The sequence below is a fragment of the Notothenia coriiceps genome, unplaced genomic scaffold (genome assembly GCF_000735185.1).
Source record: "Notothenia coriiceps isolate Sejong01 unplaced genomic scaffold, NC01 NC01_scaffold00022019, whole genome shotgun sequence".
Classification (NCBI taxonomy): Eukaryota; Metazoa; Chordata; class Actinopteri; order Perciformes; family Nototheniidae; genus Notothenia; species Notothenia coriiceps.
The window spans coordinates 1,312,657-1,332,426 of NW_011354720.1; the positions used below are offsets into that span (position 1 = coordinate 1,312,657).

The 19,770-nt window shown below is 41.2% G+C and overlaps 3 protein-coding genes across 3 annotated transcripts in view; all 3 read right to left on the reverse strand.

Annotated features, from left to right (window-relative positions):
- The window catches only part of LOC104953622 (microtubule-associated protein 2), a 49,646-nt gene extending 41,863 nt beyond the window's left edge, over positions 1–7,783 (reverse strand). Inside the window, exon 1 of the mRNA XM_010780587.1 lies at positions 7,697–7,783. The gene's annotated coding sequence lies outside the window, so the exon portion shown is untranslated. The remainder of the gene's footprint in view (positions 1–7,696) is intronic.
- Positions 7,784–8,742: 959 nt separating this feature from the next.
- Positions 8,743–13,822, reverse strand: acadl (acyl-CoA dehydrogenase long chain). The gene is made up of 11 exons (XM_010780593.1): positions 13,662–13,822; positions 12,844–12,987; positions 12,627–12,764; positions 12,383–12,547; positions 12,228–12,294; positions 11,228–11,392; positions 11,033–11,134; positions 10,591–10,704; positions 9,987–10,114; positions 9,407–9,493; positions 8,743–9,314 (listed from the first exon to the last, which is right to left on the reverse strand). The coding sequence occupies exons 1-11, from the start codon at positions 13,748–13,750 to the stop codon at positions 9,221–9,223; spliced, it is 1,293 nt and encodes a 430-aa protein (XP_010778895.1). The 5' UTR covers positions 13,751–13,822; the 3' UTR covers positions 8,743–9,220.
- Positions 13,823–16,463: 2,641 nt separating this feature from the next.
- Positions 16,464–19,762, reverse strand: mylz3 (myosin, light polypeptide 3, skeletal muscle). The gene is made up of 6 exons (XM_010780594.1): positions 19,656–19,762; positions 19,158–19,206; positions 17,502–17,645; positions 17,231–17,401; positions 17,060–17,137; positions 16,464–16,971 (listed from the first exon to the last, which is right to left on the reverse strand). Exons 1-6 carry the CDS (start codon positions 19,656–19,658, stop codon positions 16,943–16,945), a joined length of 474 nt encoding a protein of 157 aa, XP_010778896.1. The 5' UTR covers positions 19,659–19,762; the 3' UTR covers positions 16,464–16,942.
- Positions 19,763–19,770: the final 8 nt, after the last annotated feature.

A 19,770-nucleotide genomic window follows, 5' to 3' on the forward strand; every position in this document is an offset into this window, starting at 1 on the left:
ATGAAAATTACAGGCCTCTCTCATCTTTTTAAGTGGGAGAACTTGCACAATTGGTGGCTGACTAAATACTTTTTTGCCCCACTGTATCATTTACAAAACTTTGGGAGCAATTCTTAATATGTTAGCTTTTGCCTTTGACTTCCTGTCCTGAGTCATTTGTTATCCATGCTGGGTGGAAGTGATGACACAGCGAGAGCGAGTGCATGTAAATTCATCTAAACGCGACACCTAGCATCATCAGCAGTCAGGAAGCCACCATCACCAGCTCCGCAGCAGAGTGACATCGTCTGCAATGCAACCGACACACTTTCACTGTCACTTTCCACACACACCAAAACAGAGCCATGCAGACAGAATGATGCAGTGCAGGCTGAAGCAGACAGAGCTTTGTGTTTTCATTACTCAGATTGTGGATGCAGATTACAGAGTCTGAAGCTCCGCCCCTTTGTGGTTTGGATCACAACTGGTTCATATGTCTGTTGACGGGAATGCCGCCCCTCGCAGGAAATACTTGGGCTCGAGAACATACGAGCTACGGATGATAAAACACATTCCGGGTCTCCCTGTTTGGAGCTATGCTGAATTAGTGCTGAGAATATGGGAGATAAAGGCTGCTGGGAGTGGGGCTTTATTTTCTCATCTGATATGCTATGGGAAAAAGACACACAAGTGGTGTGTGAACTCCGGGGACATTTGTCACAGTTATTATCACGGCAGTATGGTGTTCCTCAGAGCTATTTGCACTTTTTTCATTATTTCTTCTGGCTCAAGTTGGGGTTTTATCACATTACATCTTCTCAGAGAGATTAGGGTACTAAATATTTCTCAAATTTGTATCGTAGTTAAAACTTCACGTCCCTAATCTCTTTTTATGCAATAAGAAAAATAGCATTGATTTTATCTTCCTGACAATCTGTTTTAGTTTATAATCCAATTAACTTCAAAAGGCTTTTATCTGCTTAAGAGGTTTTGAACTACAACATCAACAACTACTTGAGCGGAGGATACAAGCATGAAGAGGAACTTCCACAAGTGTATACCAAAATACACAATTATATTATGTCATACAGGAGCTGCTAATCCAAGCACAATCCCACACACAAGCGGTTTACGTGCAACCACTCCGCCAGAGCAGTGTTCCCACTCAAAACAGTGGGAGCTAAACTCCAACAACTCTGAAGCTTTGTGTAAATCATGTCTGCTCCGTTTGATTAGCTATAAAAAAAGTTTTTAACAACCTACAACACTGCACTGGGGGTGATAAACTCATCTGTATGGAAGCTTCCGTGTGAGGGGTCGTGCAGAAAAAAGGGGTCTATTAAGCTAAGGACCATTGGGGGGGGGGGGGGTGTTGCAGTGTGCCTGGATTAGGGTGTAGAGGTGGCAATGAGCCTGGCAAGCCCTCAGGGCACAAGGAGCTCAGGGATTTTTCTCCCTACCATGTAGCGAGCATGGACAGGAGGGCTCACGTAGACCCTCCCCCTGAGGTACAAAGCAGATGGCGGGGGATTAGCATCTGAATGTCGACATGTAGATTCACAGAGGGGGTCCCTCTCCTCCTGCTTCCCCACAGGAGATAGGTGAGCTGAGGAAAAGACAGCTCGGGAGGGACTAAATCAATAATTGGCGTCCAATGGCGTGCAGACAAAAGAAGTGGGAAAAGCTGGTGGCTTTAGACATAAGGGATTTCTCTGTAGAAATGGCAAATTACTCAGATATGAGTTTTCTCAAAAGCTACACTTAATGTGAAGGAGGAAATATGCCAGCCCAGGAGATAGCAATCATGCTTCTGTAGACAGCGGGGATTACATCAGGACGTGTACGGAGGGGCGCAGCTTTGATATTTTGGACTTTGAAAGAAATATGCTAGTATCAACAATGAGCTGACTTCTCTATGAAACATGTGAGGCCTTTTAGTTACTGAGGTAAAACAGAGGACAGTTTTTTTATTCCTAAGAGGCAAAGAAACCAAACCAATTTTACTGTACAGTCTATAAAACCCATAAAGAAAACTAAAAATAAGAGTTTATAAGGAAACTGGGGCTATGTGCCAGGATATACTGTAGGGCATGACTTAGAAAATAAAGACCATGCATTAGGGAATATACACATTTTATTGCTATTTCCATTAGAAAGTGTTCTAGAGTACTTTGCCTGAATGACCGTAAACAAACGCTTTAGTATTGTGTCAGGATGCCAAGTCGCTGATTTTACAGAAAGTTGAGCTAGAGTTCTTCAGTTTGTCACCAGCTATTGTCAGCAATAAAAGAGAGATGTTCCTTCCCAAGAGGCCATTCACAAACATCTGTTGATGCTCCAAATAAAGGCCCCTTTTTATGCCGTGATTTATGCTCTCTGATTTAACGAGGTGACCCGAGGCAAGTCTTCCCACTACAGCCTAAACAACAGACACAACAAAGAATAGCAATGGAAGAAAATAACAGAAAAATGCAGTTTTCTAGTCTCCTGCCTGTATCCTCTTACTACAGAGTGAGATAGAGGGTCTCTACACACTGGTGCTCAAAAGGGTCATTCCTTTGAGGGGCTGGTTTCCATGGCAGGGGTTGCCGTGGTGAGGGGGGCCCTTGATGGTCCAAATGGGGGTAGTAGGCACGGTCAACACTTGAAAACAACACAGACAGTTCAGATAGGAGGAAGCTTGTGAATGGAAAGCCCACTGCAGAGAAGTATGAGGGTTGAAGACAAGTTTATCCAGTATTACCTCCGCCAAGGATAGCATGTTTTTGGCTGGGTTTGTCTGTCTGTTAGCAGGATTACTAACAAAAATACTCTCCTGAATTTCAGGAACATTTGTGGAAGGGTGAAACATGGGCCAAAAAACACTGAATTACTGTTTGGACTAGATCCTGTGTTAAATTGTGGTTAAAATTGCTATGTCATGTCGTAATAATTAGACAAATCTGAGTTTCTGTGTGGGAAAAGTGCATGAGAATCCCCTTCTATTTGGAAGGACAGCTTGTAAAAAGCTATCATCTTGTTTTCCGAAGTGAAATAGAACACATCTTCTAGCGCCTATACAACATTATAATTTAAGGAATGAGTCATCAATCAATTGCAGGATAAAAAAGTGGGACAACACAACTCTGCAAAGCCGAATAGGGTGCCCTGAGTTGATTGGTACATATGCCCTAAATTACATCCTTGATGTCTTTTCATTTTCTTCTAAATGTTACATATCTAAGACAGGATGTTGGATTTGCTGGTAAGTCCCTCTTCAGACGGATTCAGTAAAAACCCTTCCTGGAAGCTGGCCAGGAGGTCCACTCCACACACTCAGCTGCCGTGTTCCTGCAGTCCAGTTAAAAACAGACCAACATGAACGTGATGGGCCATCAATGTGCATCTGTTTCTACGTTTCACACTGGCTTTACAGAGTGTGTGAAGTTCCTATGAATCAGGAGGGGGGTTTCCATTCATCCAAAATACGGCCCTGACAAGCAGATGCACACAGGAACAAGGATGGATCTTAAGTAAAAGACATGCTCTGGTTTTGTTTAGGAATCCCCAAACCATGAATCCCTGGAGACTTATTTCCATAGCAGTGGATTCCTTTATGCATCAGCTGAAAAACACACTCGCATTAAAGAAACCCGAGTCTGTATGTTCTAACAATACTTGGACTTCAACAATGAGGCTCATTGATTCCTCCACTAGACTTCACTCTATGTTTTAGACTAGAGCCGCTGCCAGTGCGCCGTTTGCAAAAGGATGGGGAGAACACAATCTAGCCGTTTAGCTTGAACATCTGGAAGTCATAAAGGCTCTGCGCTACATAGCCTAGCCGCTACGCTAGGCTAACAGGAGGTCGCTGGCCCATTTAGGACGACGCTGAGGCTCATTAGTGGTTTCCTCCCATCGTTGGTCTGAAAAACCAGACCAATGGAACTGGTGTACACTGCTGCTTTAAGAACATCACTTTGGATACTATAACGTCTTAAAATATTCTTTAAAAATAGATTTTTCCAACATCTTTGACACTCAATAATATTGTAGCCACCTGCAGTTTTAAGAGCTTTTCTGACCACCAGAAACACATTGTTTGTTGTCTCAATACAAATTGATTTAATTGAAATGCACTGCAAAGCCAATAAAACACTAAGGCTTTTGTGTGCTGTTTACATTAAAAACAGACGCAGCTGGCTGCATATAGAAACACACGCAGCCATTATATTATCCAGAATATGTCATCAGCCCAGTTGCCTGCATTCTCGGGTGCCAATTAGGGGTGTGAAACCACAAACAGCAATTTAGAGCTGGACTATACAGTATGTCATAATCCTGCTAAGACAGAGACGCATGAACTTCCTGTAATAGCTCTGTGTGAACATTCAGCACTTTTATTCTTGGAATGTGCTTTTGGGCACCACACAAACTGATCTAAATAAAGAAAGCTTTCTACAGGACTCAAATAAGTTTGAGGCACATGGATCAACATGCCGCAGATTTGCTGAACTCAAGCCAAGTAAACCTGCAAACTGTGGTAGGCGGTTTTGCTTTCTTTGTATCTCAGAAATAAACTTCTTTCCTACTCACTCCCTTCTACAGACCTCAATGATTAGCTAACATGGTTACAACACAACTTTGAAAACCGAGAGTGGCAGAGAATATTATAGATGCCAATATCTGAGGGGGTTTGCCACTGAGTGCAAGAATGCCCTGAATGAGTGTCCTCTCTGTCGAGGGGCATGGTCCGTGAGGGATGAAATGTGACACTGGCTGTCAGAGTTTGTTTGGGAGACTGGGTGCTATTCAGACAAAGAGATTGTCCTGTACCGAGGAGGTCACAGGATCGATCTTAGCGCCTGACAAACGGTGTTTATCAAACTCAATAAACCCAGCAACCTGTTACCTAGAAAATGAACTTAAATGAGGACACACAGGTCTGCATTTTCACAGCTGTTTCAACAACATCTGGACCACAGATTGTGCAAGTAACACAAATAGTTATGCCAACGTTGCCACTGCCTAACAGCTTTCCATGCTGGTGAGTAAATGTCCATATGTCCGGTGTTTTTCCAGCATATTGGTTTGCACTGATGTCTGTTTAGGAGACACATTTTTTGCAAATATTTAAATATTTTCTGAGCAAGACATTGACACCTGGCTTGTAAAATACCTTGGAGATTGGAAACTTGATAAGAAACAGGAAAGCACAACACCTCCATTATTTAGTTCCAATTCCTTTCTTTACTACCCCAGTTGTATTCCTCTATGCCCAACAAAAGGCACTAAAGTGGGCCAGGAAGCAGTGTATGTGTGTGGGGATACTCCACATGCAGGTCAGTGGGACGTTTGGTTCCTCTAAAGAACGTGAATAAGATTAGGTCCCTCTCACAGTCGAGACTTAATCGTGTTTTAAATCACAGTTCTGTCAGCTTCAATTAGTCACCTTGCTTCAAGTGGAGCAGAAGAGGACACATCCTGAGACCCCAAACACCTGTGACTATAGCACTGCACCTCACACATAAAAGAGATTCAAAATCACCACTTGTGTAGCTCATCATGGAACGCATTAAACCAAATGCTCTCATTCACAAGAACTACGACCATCAACCAGCAATCAGATCCAATAAACGGATCTTTACTCCAAACATTGTTCCTACAAAAGCCAACATGGCATGTCTTAATTTCAGTAGAGCACAAAGTGGGTCTGTGGTTTCATGATTTTGACGGCACACGTAACCAGAATTGACGTTGGGAAATATACTTAACGTTCCTATGTGGTGCAAGAAAGAGTATTGGGTTTCCCAGTGGTTGAAAAAAAAAAAAAGAGAAGTGGCTAAATGTATGGCTCACATAATTCACAGAAGTACACCAGAACTGAATTTGAGATTTAAACAGGGGGTACTCTTAAAGCATACATACGTAAACACACAGATATACACCCAACCTGTTGTTTCATGATCAAGGTATTTTCAATTAATCCACCAGTGATTAGACACAGCCCAATCTGGCCTGGTAGAGGAAACAGGAGAAGTAGGTGAAACTGAAAGACAGCTCGACTGTAATACACTTTGTCAACCTCCATTTGGCCCGAGCCAAGAAACACATAATCTAGGTTTAAATGGGCAAGGATTAATTACATGTGTTGTCGTATGTCGTTCTTTCTGCCCATTATTTGCAATGAGATGTGGTTAATTGAGACCAACAACCTACCAAGATTTACCCTAAATCAATAATCAATAGAAGCCTCTCACACACTAAAGGGAATGTGATTTAAAACTCCTACAAGGAAAATGCATTGGGAAAACGGTAGGAATATGCATTTTAAAGATTGTTTGGTTATTGCTGCAAGGCCCGCCCACTAATTGGTCATTTTGGTCTTAGATTTCATTGGTCGATAAGTATTTTTATTTATTTTTTTCATGCTGTATGACTTGTTTTAAAGAAACCTATGGTGACATCTCTGGTTATCACAATATAAAAAGTGAAGCTGTAGATTTAATGAAATAATTGATTGGTAACTCACGCCTTTTTTTAAACCAGAGCCTCAAGTTTCTAAACCTGAAACCAAGACGAAAGCTTGGAATGCAGGCATGAGTTGAAAACACACCTGTTTTCATGAAAAATACGCCAACACTTACATTGTTTAATCTAATTTAATGTAAATCCAAACTGACCCCATCATGAAGTGGTAGAACTCAAAATCCAACATCTACAGCTTTCGTTATATTCCATGCCTGGGGTCTTTTGAGACATCAATCGGAATGTGCTTATACAAAATCTGGAGAGCAGTTTCATGCGAAAGTTAATTCCTTTTCATAAAAGGAATGTTTTTACATGCAGGGAAATCTACAGCTGCTCCTCTGCATGTGGAGGCCGAGGTGAGACTGAAACGAGGCAGTTTTGGAGCAAATCCATGCTTAATGGAAGTCTGGACATCGATAGATCATTATCTACGGCTGAATATTGGTAATAAAAGGAACCATGGAAAGGACCTCCATTATAGCCAGCAGATGGAGAGTTAGGGTTTGTGATAAGGTGGCTCGGAATAATTGCAATCAATTTAATCGATTTCAACACAGGAAGGTTTTAAAATGCATGTTTGAATATGTACATCCAATGCAAGTCATGCCACCTTTTTGCTGATGCAAGCTGGTAAGGACTGCAAGCGCAACCCTAGCAGGAGAGATGCCAACTGCAAGCTGGGCTACTCCCATTTACAGTATATCCACAAAACATAAGCCAAATATATATAAGGATGCTTGGGAAATGATCTCCCCCCCCCCTACATGTTAAACCCACTGTCTCTTCTCACAGGTTGGTACTGCAGTGGAAAACCGGGGGGCTGCACGGGTTTCAGCACCATACAGGCGTGGACCAGAACAAAAGGCGCAGCCGGGTGCTGCAGCGGAGAGAGGCGAGCCGGTACGCAGCGACACTCACCCGCAAATAAACTGATTCCAACACATTTCTCTACGTGCACACAAACGGTACATTCCTCCAAAAATATTGACCAGAAAGCACATAGGTAACAAACACCTTGTCTAGCATTGATTCACACCTCTAAATGCACACATTGCTGTGCATCACACCATGACACGCAGCTAAAGATGGGTGCCACATTGATTAGACACTTTTAAAGTAACACCTAATAAAAATAACTCCGAATTCATTTACCAATTATAAAGCCGTTTTTGTCAATAAATGATAAACAAAGAGCTTTATCTCTTACCTGCAGGTTCAGGCTGCTCAGCGGCACTAATACACTTGTGTGTGCGCAGAGCTGTGGTGACAATGAGCCGGGCCCTCTGACCCCTCCCCTCGCACGTTAAGCTATACCGTAAATGCAGCAGTATGGGCGCACGGGGTTTTGTGGCTGCAACATGCATGACATGCACTCTCTCAATGTGATTGTGAATGTGAAGTACATTTATGCAACATGTTTGAAACAACAAAGGCATGCACAGAGTTGGTCATTAAACAGCTATACATGTGAAATGCTGCTTCATCATTAAGAGGCTTCTCTGTGATGACTAGAAAGGGATGTCCGCAGTGGAAGATGAGTGCAGAGCTGAAGGCACTGGGGTGTGGCTGTTGCTGAGGAAACATGGAAAAGAAGGGAGGGAGAGGGGAAACGTGGATGTGATGCCAAGGGGAGAGTGGGTAAGGAGGGGCAGGGGAAGGCAGAAAGAAGGGGGGGAACTAGAAGAGGAGATGGGGGTATGAGGGGGAGATGCATCAGTGAGCAGTAGCCGCACTTCTCTCCCCCCCAGGTGAGGCGGGTGGGGATGCTGCCTCCTCGACTAGCACTGATGTGTGCTTGAGAGGAATTTAAGAATCACAGTCAGACTGGCATGCTGTGCATCTAACACCATATCCACAAATACATGAGAATACAAATTGTATATAAATTAAAAGCTACTAGAATGACATGCTGTACTATTCAATAGATACAACTAAAACAAATATGCGAGTTTTATTCAACAGTGTGTGCTGCAAATGGAATCAAATGGACAAATGGTTATTTCTCTGCAAGTTTTGTCGATGCTTTTACTGCCACCTACTGGTGGAAATGAGACAATGCACAAAGGGTGCTGATGCTGATCACATTCCTCACACATTCATCTCAACTTTAATCTTTAATTAGTTGCAAAATAATTATATAATATCGGTCCAAGGTTATTTTCATTGTTGACAAAAATGAAGGGAGTTCTAATTATGACATTGTTAGATTAGTACGACATATTGGACACACAAGCAACTCTTAACACATAAAAGTGGCAATTTGAAAGGTTTTTATTTAAATAATTTCAAGTTAAGATGAACATATTTTAATATTTATATATGTGCAGTATTACAAACTAGGTGTTCTACAGAATTTATTATTATAAACACACAACAAATGGAACAATGCAAAACAATTCTGAGACGCTTTTCCTTCGATAAAGTAAAGGAGGTACTGCCAAATGTTGGATTACATTAATTACAACCTTTTCGTATCCATACAAAGCTAGTTATTTCAATATCTGAATTTTCTCAGTAATTCAGGTTATTAAAGTTTATTTTAATAAGTGTTTTTATTTGTGAGACGTAGAAAGGCTTATTTCTTTTTTGTTATGATCCGTTTTACCAGGGAAGTCCGCTACAGTAACAGTATTACATTTTTAAGTCACTGTCTAGCTTTTTGATTTCCTGTGGTGTTTGAGTTCCTTACATACTTTTTCATATTTAAGTCAGCATCTACTAACGCAATCAACTACTTCTGGTTAACAATGGTGCGGGCAATGAGCTCTTTCATGATCTCATTGGTGCCTCCGTAGATGGGCTGAATACGAGCGTCGACAAACGCCCTGGAAAGACAGAGAGACCAGTTCAGCACCTTGTGGCATACCTACAATACAAACAATGTGACATTATCCCCAGAAGGTCATGTGACACTTACTTGGCGATGGGGTATTCCCACATGTAGCCCCAGCCTCCGTGGAGCTGCAGGCACTGAGTCGCCACCTTGTTCTGCAGGTCAGACGCCCTGGAGAAGACAAAAGTGATGGTAGCAACTAGGGCTGCACGATTTGGGGAAACAATCTAATTGTGATTTTTCTGACAGATATTGCGATTTGCGAAGTTTATTGTAAAATGCGGCCGTATCTCCGGCTAGGAAGGTCGTATCAACGTGCTCCTGTCTCTAGCACCCCCGCAGCCCGAGCTACGAGTGAAAGAACTAAACTTACATGAAACTTCCGTTGGGTTGCTTTAAAGTCAAGCTTCAGTTTGAGATTCACCCTGTAATAGAAACATGTGATGGAGCATTACTAACCTGACTCAGATGGTTTGTTTCACCAGACCATCTAGGAAAGCTCCATTGGAAGCCATTTGGAAAAGTATTTCAAAAATACTTGGCATGTGATTGGATCAATCTGTCTATCACCTACTACCATGGGCCACTTCTGATTGGTTAACAGCCCTAGTAGCAACATGATCCAGTTTGTGCCTGAAAAGTGAGGTAATGCAGACATTCTCACCAGTATTTGGCCATGGAGGCTGTGGCAGCGTCGAGGCGTTTCTCAGAGTGCAGCAGAAGGCAGTTATCTACGAAGGCTCGGCCCACACAGATCTCAGTTTTCAGCTCTGCAAGCTTGTGTTGCACAGTCTGTGGAGTCCAATCACATCCAATGATATCATAATCAGAAGATCTCATTTATTCAGATACATTTGACAGTTGCTCCAAGTTTAGAATGAAATAAAAAATAGTATATTTTCATATGCAAAAAGTTAAAGTAAAAAATGCAATAAAAGAAAAAATTAAATATAATAAAATTGTCAAAATGTCCACTCAAAGATAAATAAGATAGAGAAAAACTATATTTTATAATTCAAAATGTACTACAAAATATAACATTAATATAATAATATATACAGCTGGATTAGTATTAATAACATTAACTCTACTGAAGAAAATAAATGCTTCTAAGGAAAAATGGCAGTTAAAAAAGCAAATCTTTTAGTTTTAAGTATTATGAAGTATTTAGGACAAAAATATCAACTTCTGAAATCTTTGGATATCAAGCCACAACTAAAACAATTAATCCCACACAGATTAATATAACAAAACGTTGTTATACAGACCTGTAGGTGAGCGATGGTCTTTCCGAAAGCCTTCCTCTGCATGACATAGTTCCTGGTTTCCTCAAACATGAACTCACAGCTCGCAATGGCAATGCCAGCGATGGCCAAACGCTCCTTTCCCACAAAATTATAAAATTATTCACCATGAAACTAACCGGAAACATGTAATGGTTTAATCGAGAGACTGTCAAAGAGAATGATTTTAAATGCCATTATATTGAACAAATTAATTATTATTATTGGATTTGTCATTCCAAATATTATTTCATTGTATTATTGTTTGTGTTTTGGGGACGATCATGCTTTAGTTTGGGCACCCATGACTACTATATCTGGATTTTTTTTTTTTTTAAGAAAATTGTAAAAACTTGAAGATCCTCAGGCAATGTTTTGAGTTATAGGATTATTGTTAGAATTTAAGCGGATTTATGGAGTAGTTCACCTGGGGCAGTTCGTTCATCAGGTAGTAGAAACCCTTGTTGACCTCCCCTATGAGGGCGTCCGCGGGGAGCCGTACATCCTCAAAAAACAGTTCGGCTGTGTCCTGTAAAAGAGTAAGGACAAAATAGTTAGAAGGCAGAATCAGTGTCGCTTTGCCCCTGATGCTAGATCTTCCCCAACCCTTGAGCTCCAGCACCTGGGCCTTCAGACCAATCTTCTCCAGCTTGCGTCCCTTCTGGAAGCCCTTGGTGCCGTTCTCAACCAAGAACAGACTGATGCCGTGCGCCGCCACCTTCGCCTCGCGGTTCGTCACGGCAACCACCACCACCAGGTCGCACATCCAACCGTTACTGATGAACACCTGGAAAAGACCTCAAGGTGAAGTTGAGATGCGGACAGTTTATGCTTTTATGACTCTTTCCTAGTCCTGTGGCGGTATCAGACTAAGTGAAGTTAATCCTGATACATCGGAGGGCTCTCTCGACAAAAAGCCAGTGGGGTTTCTCCGTTGGATTTTGGAATATTGCCGGTAATAAGTCAAAAACACACATTTATGATACTTACAAGTTTGGTCCAGCAGGATAATCTCCACATATGAACACCACTATAACAATTTAGAAGCGTAAATGCAATCTCCAGAATTAAATAGCTAGCATTTGAGATATCAACGGAATACATCCCGGTTGCATGGTACTACGTCAACACGCTAATGAAGCTAATGATGGCTAATGTTTGGTGTAGCTAATGTTTCCTTGTCTCATTTAATCATTTGTTAGCAACTGATGTCTTTTGGACACGTAAAAGCTTCTAACGTTTACCAGTGGGATGTTTACTGACATATTTTAGGTTGTAGAACAACATTTGAAAATCTCTTCAGCTTGTGTAAACCACTCACCCTTTTTCAGGCATCTAACCCAAAACCAATTCCAAAAACTGTTGACTTACTTACCCTACAATTACTCATAGCTTATATGTTGTATCTTTTAATATGTTGTTACCCCTAACGACATGTGCAAGATTATGCCTTGCCAAATGAAATCAACTAACCAGTCTTGAGGAATCTCTAATCAGATATGAATCAATATTTGTTGCTGCATTGCCTATAACTTCTTCTGAAATGTTTAACCGTGTTATATTCTCATCATATGTGGCATAAAATGGTTTTAAAAGTCAAAATAGTTTCACAATTATGTTACCTTGTTGCCATTGAGGATCCAGTCACTGCCATCCTTCTTAGCGTATGTCTTCACACCTTGAAGATCACTGAAAATAAAAAGATGGCGGGTCATCAAAGCTCCTCACAAACCTCATGTGGTTGTTTAGAAAAAAAGAAATGCCGAAGACCTTATACCTGCCCGCTCCTGGCTCCGTCATGGCGATAGCGCTGATGCATCTCCCAGCTGTCATCTCGGGGATGAACCGTTCATTTTGTTCCTTGCTCCCATAGTTCGATAAGTAGGGCATGACAATGTCAGAGTGCAGCGCGAAACCCGGGCCTGAGCAGTTGGAGTACATCCTGGAGGACAAACGAATAAAGACATTTAAAAAAAAGTTTGATTTCATTATTCAATCATTTCATTTTTAAATCAACCTACTGCTCCTCCCACAAGACAGCCGCAGAAAACAGGTCTGCTCCGATGCCTCCGTGCTCCTCTGGGATCATAACTCCCAGCATGCCTTGCTCACCAGCTTTCTCCCACAACCCCCTGCTCACCTGACCTGCCTTCTCCCACCTGGCACAAGGGGACAACATTTAGTAAAGTGGAAATACTTTACATACATTACCTGGGTCTGTGCCACGCTTCCACCTACTCTGAGTGGTATGGAATCACTTCCTCTTGAAAGAAGCGCCGGACACTTTGTCTGAAGATGTCATGGTCCTCGTTGAAGATCCGCCGGGTTCCGATGTCCATCAGGGACTTGGCGCTGGACGTCTCTGGACGGGTGTGCTGTTGCCTAGATGGAATTTCAGTAAATGCAACCAATCATTTTAAACACATGAGAAATAAAAAGTACTTTATTTGTTGTATACGGGTGGTGGGGGGAACAGCATTCACAAACTTTAAGATTAACAGGCTATTCTTTTTTTATTGAAATAAGACTGAAACGCTTAATCATTATCAAAACTATTTCAGACCCCCAGTTTTGTTGATCCACTTATTGATTAATTGACTAATCATTTCAGATCCTGTCATTTGCTGAATTAAAACTAGAATAATTACTTCTAAAATATTATTACACTACTCGATACAATTATAACAAAAGTTATATATATTAAGTTATATAAAGCAATCATGATATTTTAGCAAGTTTACATTCAATGTTCCTGAACAAAAAATATCTAAATGAACTCACCTTACCTTAAGTTGTCACGAGTACAACGTATTAAAAAGAAACTTGGTCAAAGGTCATGACCCACTTTGAGTCGATTACGTTAGATTAAAATCAATTAATATAAAGTAAATATTAGTGTATTAGACGATATATGCTTAATTTACTTAAATAAAAAATACAGGGTGTAGGAATCCAGGGTAACGTTAAAGTATAGATATATTTCTCAACGTAAGCAACTACCTAAACATATTTTCACTTCAGAAGTTATAAATGATCGTTGTAAAGATATATTGTACCTTGCAACAGCCACAGGGATCGCCTGTTTCGGTGCGGAGACATTCCTCAACCCCCAAAGAAAAGTTTTGTTAACTTTTTTAGCAAACATCTTCTACACAGGTTCACAGTGATGACAACAACCCAAAGATCGTCTGCGTGAGGCAGAGGGTTCACTCTGTAGACGCTACTGGCTCCTCCTCCTCTGGCATGGTTAATCATTGATTGTACACATTAGGTGTAAACATTTACGTATGAAAAAAAAGTTTTTACTGTTCAAGGTAAATGTTCTATTTTATTTGTGTGATTTAGGGAAAATTATATACGTCTTTGGAGAAAGATTTCATACATAGGTTGCGGTCGAATAGTCCAAAAATCAGCTCCTATCGTCTATCCCTTGACCTGTGTGTTAAACGTCACGGGGTTAAGGTATAGTGGATAGGAGAATTCAAAAGGATTTAGGAGAAGAGACTGCGGTACTTTAGAGAATCCGACTGCATTTTCACTATCTGACGTGTTTATGATGCGCCAGCAGACGTGATAAATGTGCGTCTGCTGCTGTGGGGAAACTATGGGAACTACAGTTTTCTATACAGCGGACTACAACATGGATGTATAATAAGAACGAGGGACTACTGTAAACTCATCTAGGGACTCTGCACCGTGCTCTGATGCTGTTGTTTTATGCTTTATGAACGTGGACAACAGAGAAACATATTCTTCATGACCAAAAGTTGGAATTGAAATAAAAAAGACAACTTATGCTCGTCACCCTCTCCCTCCGGTCCACATTAATACAAATGATCCCAAGCCAGGCAATACGTATTATTGTATGAAAAGATCTTAAAATAAATACAAATGTATTTATTATAAACGTTAGTCCTTAACATCTATCACTGTGTATATCACCATTATTAAAACATATTTTAAAAGTTGAACAAACCCCAGACAGCTCAGCAAATACTGTGAAATGTTGACTTTATTTGATAATTTCAGTAAAAACTTACGATATTCCTCTTTTTGATTATAATACTGATGAACTTTCAAAACAAAGCACTTTGGCAACTTACCACATACGTTTAAAAAAGCTTAATAAGCACCGTAACTTTCATGATATAATTTCTCGGTCATAATCGGTTGTTTCCGTGAACGGCCGACTGTTGTTTGACGGCAAATGCTGCGGCCGCAAGGCATTGTTGGGCAGCACTTTCTCCTCTCCTTTCTTAAGTGTTTTCCTAAGCTAAATGGACTATTCGACCGCAACCATAGTAAGACCATGGATGTATAATAAGAACCGTAGTAAGACCTCCTGTTATATCCTCCACCACCGCATGTCTTCTTCTACTAAAGCTTTATGAGCTATTCTTACGTAACTCCGACACCTATCGGCAGTATTATGTACTTTTTTAAATGTAAAAATCCACACCCGAAGCCTTTGGTTACATATTCATGCTTTTCCAGCAACATACACATGAAACAATGTTGTATTGATGTTTGTTATTTTAACCGATTATGGATTGATTTGTATCTTTATCTTAGTATAACGTTTTTTTGTGTTTCTGTGACAGTAAGTCTCAGTATTGTATGCGGTCAAATTGACTAACATTTAATTAAGGATGTTAATATGTGGGAGGGTTTGAGCACAAGTCATATGTCGTTTTTTTTTAAAAGGTCATGGAGTTTCAGGTTAAAACTAAAATCTTTGTATTTCTTTACTTTAAGTATAAATCTGTGAACTAGTGAACTTGACCTTAACACCACACAAGGGTTAAACTATAAGCATGGCTGTTTAACAGTAACACAACTTGTCTGCCCCAGTCTTGTGTATGACATATTGTTATCCCCACATTCATTAACAAATAAACAAACACAGGTAAGTTAAGGTGACAGAATCGGGACAAAAGTGCATTAATGGTATACCAAAACCAACATGTTCCTGTCTGATTCCTTGTCCTTGTTTCAATGGGATGCAAAACAAATCAAGCAGTATGTGAAAATGTTGGTCTGCAAAGTTATTCATTGAGCAAATGTGCATAAATTATGTTCTGACACACTCAGAAAATGCTGTTTAAAATGTCCTTGTATCTTTTTTCACATGCCTCTGATGGAGAGTTACAAAGGTCATGCGGTTTCAATAACCCTGCGAGACTAAAGTTTTAAATACTTTAACATGTGCACATCAATGTCAAATGCAAATACTGCATGTTATATATACACTGAGATATTCATGCATACTGTATACAACCACCCGCCTCATATGTCTATTAACATTGTGTACTGTGTGTATTTGACTGAATCTGCAAACTGTCTCCGCAGAGAACATAGCTTATTTAACAAATTAAATGCATATAAGCTTTCTGGATCGTGTTTAATTATCATAGTCTTCATTCTGAGGTAACCATTAAAGTAAGACTAAGTCTCAAGGCCCAGTATAAGTGTTTGCTAATTCATTGAAATCATTGAGTCTTACGTTTTTCTGAAAGACTGATTAACCGTCAGTGTTATTTAAAACAAAAGAGTTCTGTTTAGGGCATTTTGGGAAGGGTTGTAGGGGTGAGCTTTGATGCTTGGGGCTCGACTTGGAAAACATTTTCAAGTTTCTAAATAAGTTAAAAACAAGCTCATTTCTTCTATTTTGTTATACATTTGTAAAAAGATTATATGGTGAGACTTTGTTTACTATTTTTAAACCCCTAATCAATACATTACACGACAATTAACTACAATATGACTGAATCTTCTCATTTGCGGGTGAATGGACGGTCTGATACTAACACATATCTAAGGCTTTAAGTGGGCAATAAAAGATCAAGACTCAACCCAAATGGGATGTACGTTGGAAAAGTTTATTTTGAAATGAACAGACAATAAATAAAACTTTCCGGGGAAGTGGGTGACTTGTTGGCGGTCTATCCACGGCCGCTCCCCAGCACCTTTGGCATTGCTGGGCCAGTGATGACGTGACTGGATGTGGTGGCGGTGGGAAGGGAGGGATCTACCCTCACTTGATGAGCGGTCATCCCTTCTCCCCCGTTCCTCACCCCATGCGGCGGGTGGAGCGAAGGCCAAGTGATAGTGGGTTCTACAACGGAAGTGGTTGATGGCGGAGATGTCCGGAGAAAAGGAGGGTTGGAGACGAGATGGCAAGAAATACAAAATAAACAACAAGATGGGTTTGCTTCAACATCCCTTGTACATAGTCCTTGTCTTTCCTTGGTTGGTCTTTGGTATAGTGTAGATGTCCTGAACACCGTTGGGCTGTCTGTAGGCGAGCTACAGTTTCAGCACTCCTACTGCTGGCCGCTTATACAGACATGATGTGCTTGACGAAAGCTGGAGAAAAACAAAACCATAGGGTTAAATCTGTCCCATGATGACAGCTGTTAAAATGACTTAGGCATGCTGGGAAATCAAGGCTTACCCTCGTAGTGCACACTGCCGTTCTCGTCTTCCTGGCCGGTCATGAGGGAATCAATCTCGACCTCGGACATCTTCTCTCCTGTAGATGGACCAATGTCAGCTCTTCCATTTCACACACATGTTCTGAGCTAAGCAGATTGTATTTCTGTACTTCTATATTTAGGTTGCTCACCCAGGGTGGACAGCACAATACGCAGCTCAGCGCCCATGACTGTGCCGTTGCCCTCCTTGTCGAAGACGCGCAGACCCTCAACGTAGTCGTCATAGGTACCCTTGGGCATCGCGTCAACTTGCTTGAGCATGGGAAGGAAAGCCTCGAAGTTCACCCTCTTGTTGGCCATGTCTGTGGAGAAATGTCACGCACCATAAACTACCACTGAAAGGCGTGACAAACCCACATATTTCTCTAACAATGAAGACTGGATGGAGTTATGGGGGCTCACCATCAGCGGATGGGTTGCCAAGGATAGCAACAACGGCCTTGTTGGTGGGGTTCATGCCCAGAGCGCGCATGATGTCAGCGACCTGGTTGTAGCCCACCTGGCTGTCACCGACTCTGTCGAAGAGGCCGAAAGACTCCTTGAACTCTGGTAAGGAAAAGGGAGAGAGGACTTTGAGTTACTAAGTACTGAGAGAAGTTGGTGAAAATAACTTAAAATGGTCCTCAGTGATAGCCCTTGCAAAAACCAACTGGCTGCCAGGTTTGTTTAAGGTAACTAACGTATGAAACTAATAAAAACGATCCAACTAATACAAATGAACCTTAATTCATTTAACTTGACATATTTATCTACTTCAGCAAAACACACTGTAAAATATACTTAATACTTCAAACAAACAACAACAAAAAGCAACATGACCTTGGTGTCTACCCTCTCCTTATGGTCTTATGGTTTAATGAGGAATACAAATAATACTCAGTCTGTCTGGTACCACATTAATGCTAGTAACATTGTCAACTTGATCCCTTTGCTTTTGGGTTTTATATTCATCATTTCACAGGGTTCTTCGTCAGGTATGGCAGCCATGTGTTGTCACATTTTGTTGGAGGATCAAAGACATTAGAAGTGGTATTCTCCTGCCATTGTTCCAAGATAATTGGAAGTGTCAGCTGTGCCCAAGCAAGAGGGGTGGAAGGTACCAAGTGAAGCTCGGACAAAGGTTAGCTGTTTGGCTGAATCCTACCAGGAAGCCAACTCAGAATGACCTCATTGGCAGATTAACGGTCTGTACAGCAGCAGCCTGAGGAACAGCTGTACCTGCCAACCCCCCCCCCCACCACCACACCCCTCTCCCTTCCTGCCTTCCCTTGCATTTAGGGAGCAAGCCGATACCCCCTTACAGAGTAGTGCAGTCCTTATAGGGGCATGGTCCAAAGGCCTCCTCAAATTAAACACAAGAATGCTGACTGTGCTGTAATTAACACCTCGTCTTACATTGCAGGTATCCCAACAGTCTGAATGTACCAGAATGTGCAGAAGCAGCACTTTTTAATGGGTGCAACTTTTGCCAAATTGAAAGTCTATACGAACCAATTAACTTGACGGGACTGCCCCATTGCAGCTGTGCCACGTATACAGGGGTAAGGGATTTCTGAATCTTTAAACTAATTCACTTCTAGATCATATATCACGTACAAAAATGGTTTCTACCAGACGTAGGGTCATTTTAATGAAGGGCACATCTCTTAGTATTGGCATGGGATATCTCTAGTTCCGGCTACATCAAAAGGCTTTGGGACGGTCATAGTTTGGATGCCTCATGTAACGGGATGCCGCAGGGCCGCGTCTTGGGCCTTGACCCAGGGATTAACGCCTCTGCTGTGCACAAGACACGGGTTGGTCGGCCTAGAATAAACATATCTCAAATTCTTCCCGACAACTGGACAAGTCTGGCATGCAACGCCGGTCTTTCTTTATCCACCTTTTAGGAGTTCATTTAGACTCGAGGGTTATCTAGCCTGCAGCTACTTCACCTTTGTTTAGTGGAGAAAATACTTTTTTCGGACTCGATTTGGGGGTTTCATGATGGTGAGAGGGTGGGATTCTAATGACCGTTTTTCACATGGGAAGTTATTTTTTCGCTGTTTCTAGACTTACCCTCAATCTCTGCCGGAGCGAATTCTGCGGGGGCGGCTGCCACTTCGGCCTGTCACATGGAAATACACAAAAAAGGAACGAACACATACACACGGAGAAATGAATGAAAACAAATGATGGATGAGTTACACAGACACGTTTATGGAAGATTGAGTAACAGAAATACATGCCAAAAACTGAAGTAAGTGCAAGTGATGGAGGGGGAAATTACACGTTCCTCGCTTTTACATACAAGCATAATACAAATGTTCAATGTATTCCAAAGTATTCTTGAACTTTTATTGTAATTTATTAAGACGAGCTTTTCAGAGAAGTATCAAAAATGCCAGTCTTGATTTCAGTGATGCAATTTAAGTCCAAATTCTGAGTTTTTTTTATTTTTGGAGAGATGGTATCCGCATGCCACAAAGAATTATCCCTTGTTGAAAAAAAAAAAATAGGTAACTCCATCGGAAACCGCCCCCACCCAAAAGGTCCAAAACACAATTATGTACACACCATTTTGCAGAGTTGGGTCTGGATGAGCGGAAAGAAAAAGGAAAAGCAAAGCTGAAGTCCCAAGACAGAGTGGTCGTGGGCCCTGTTCAAAACCCCCTCTTATTTATCCCGGGAC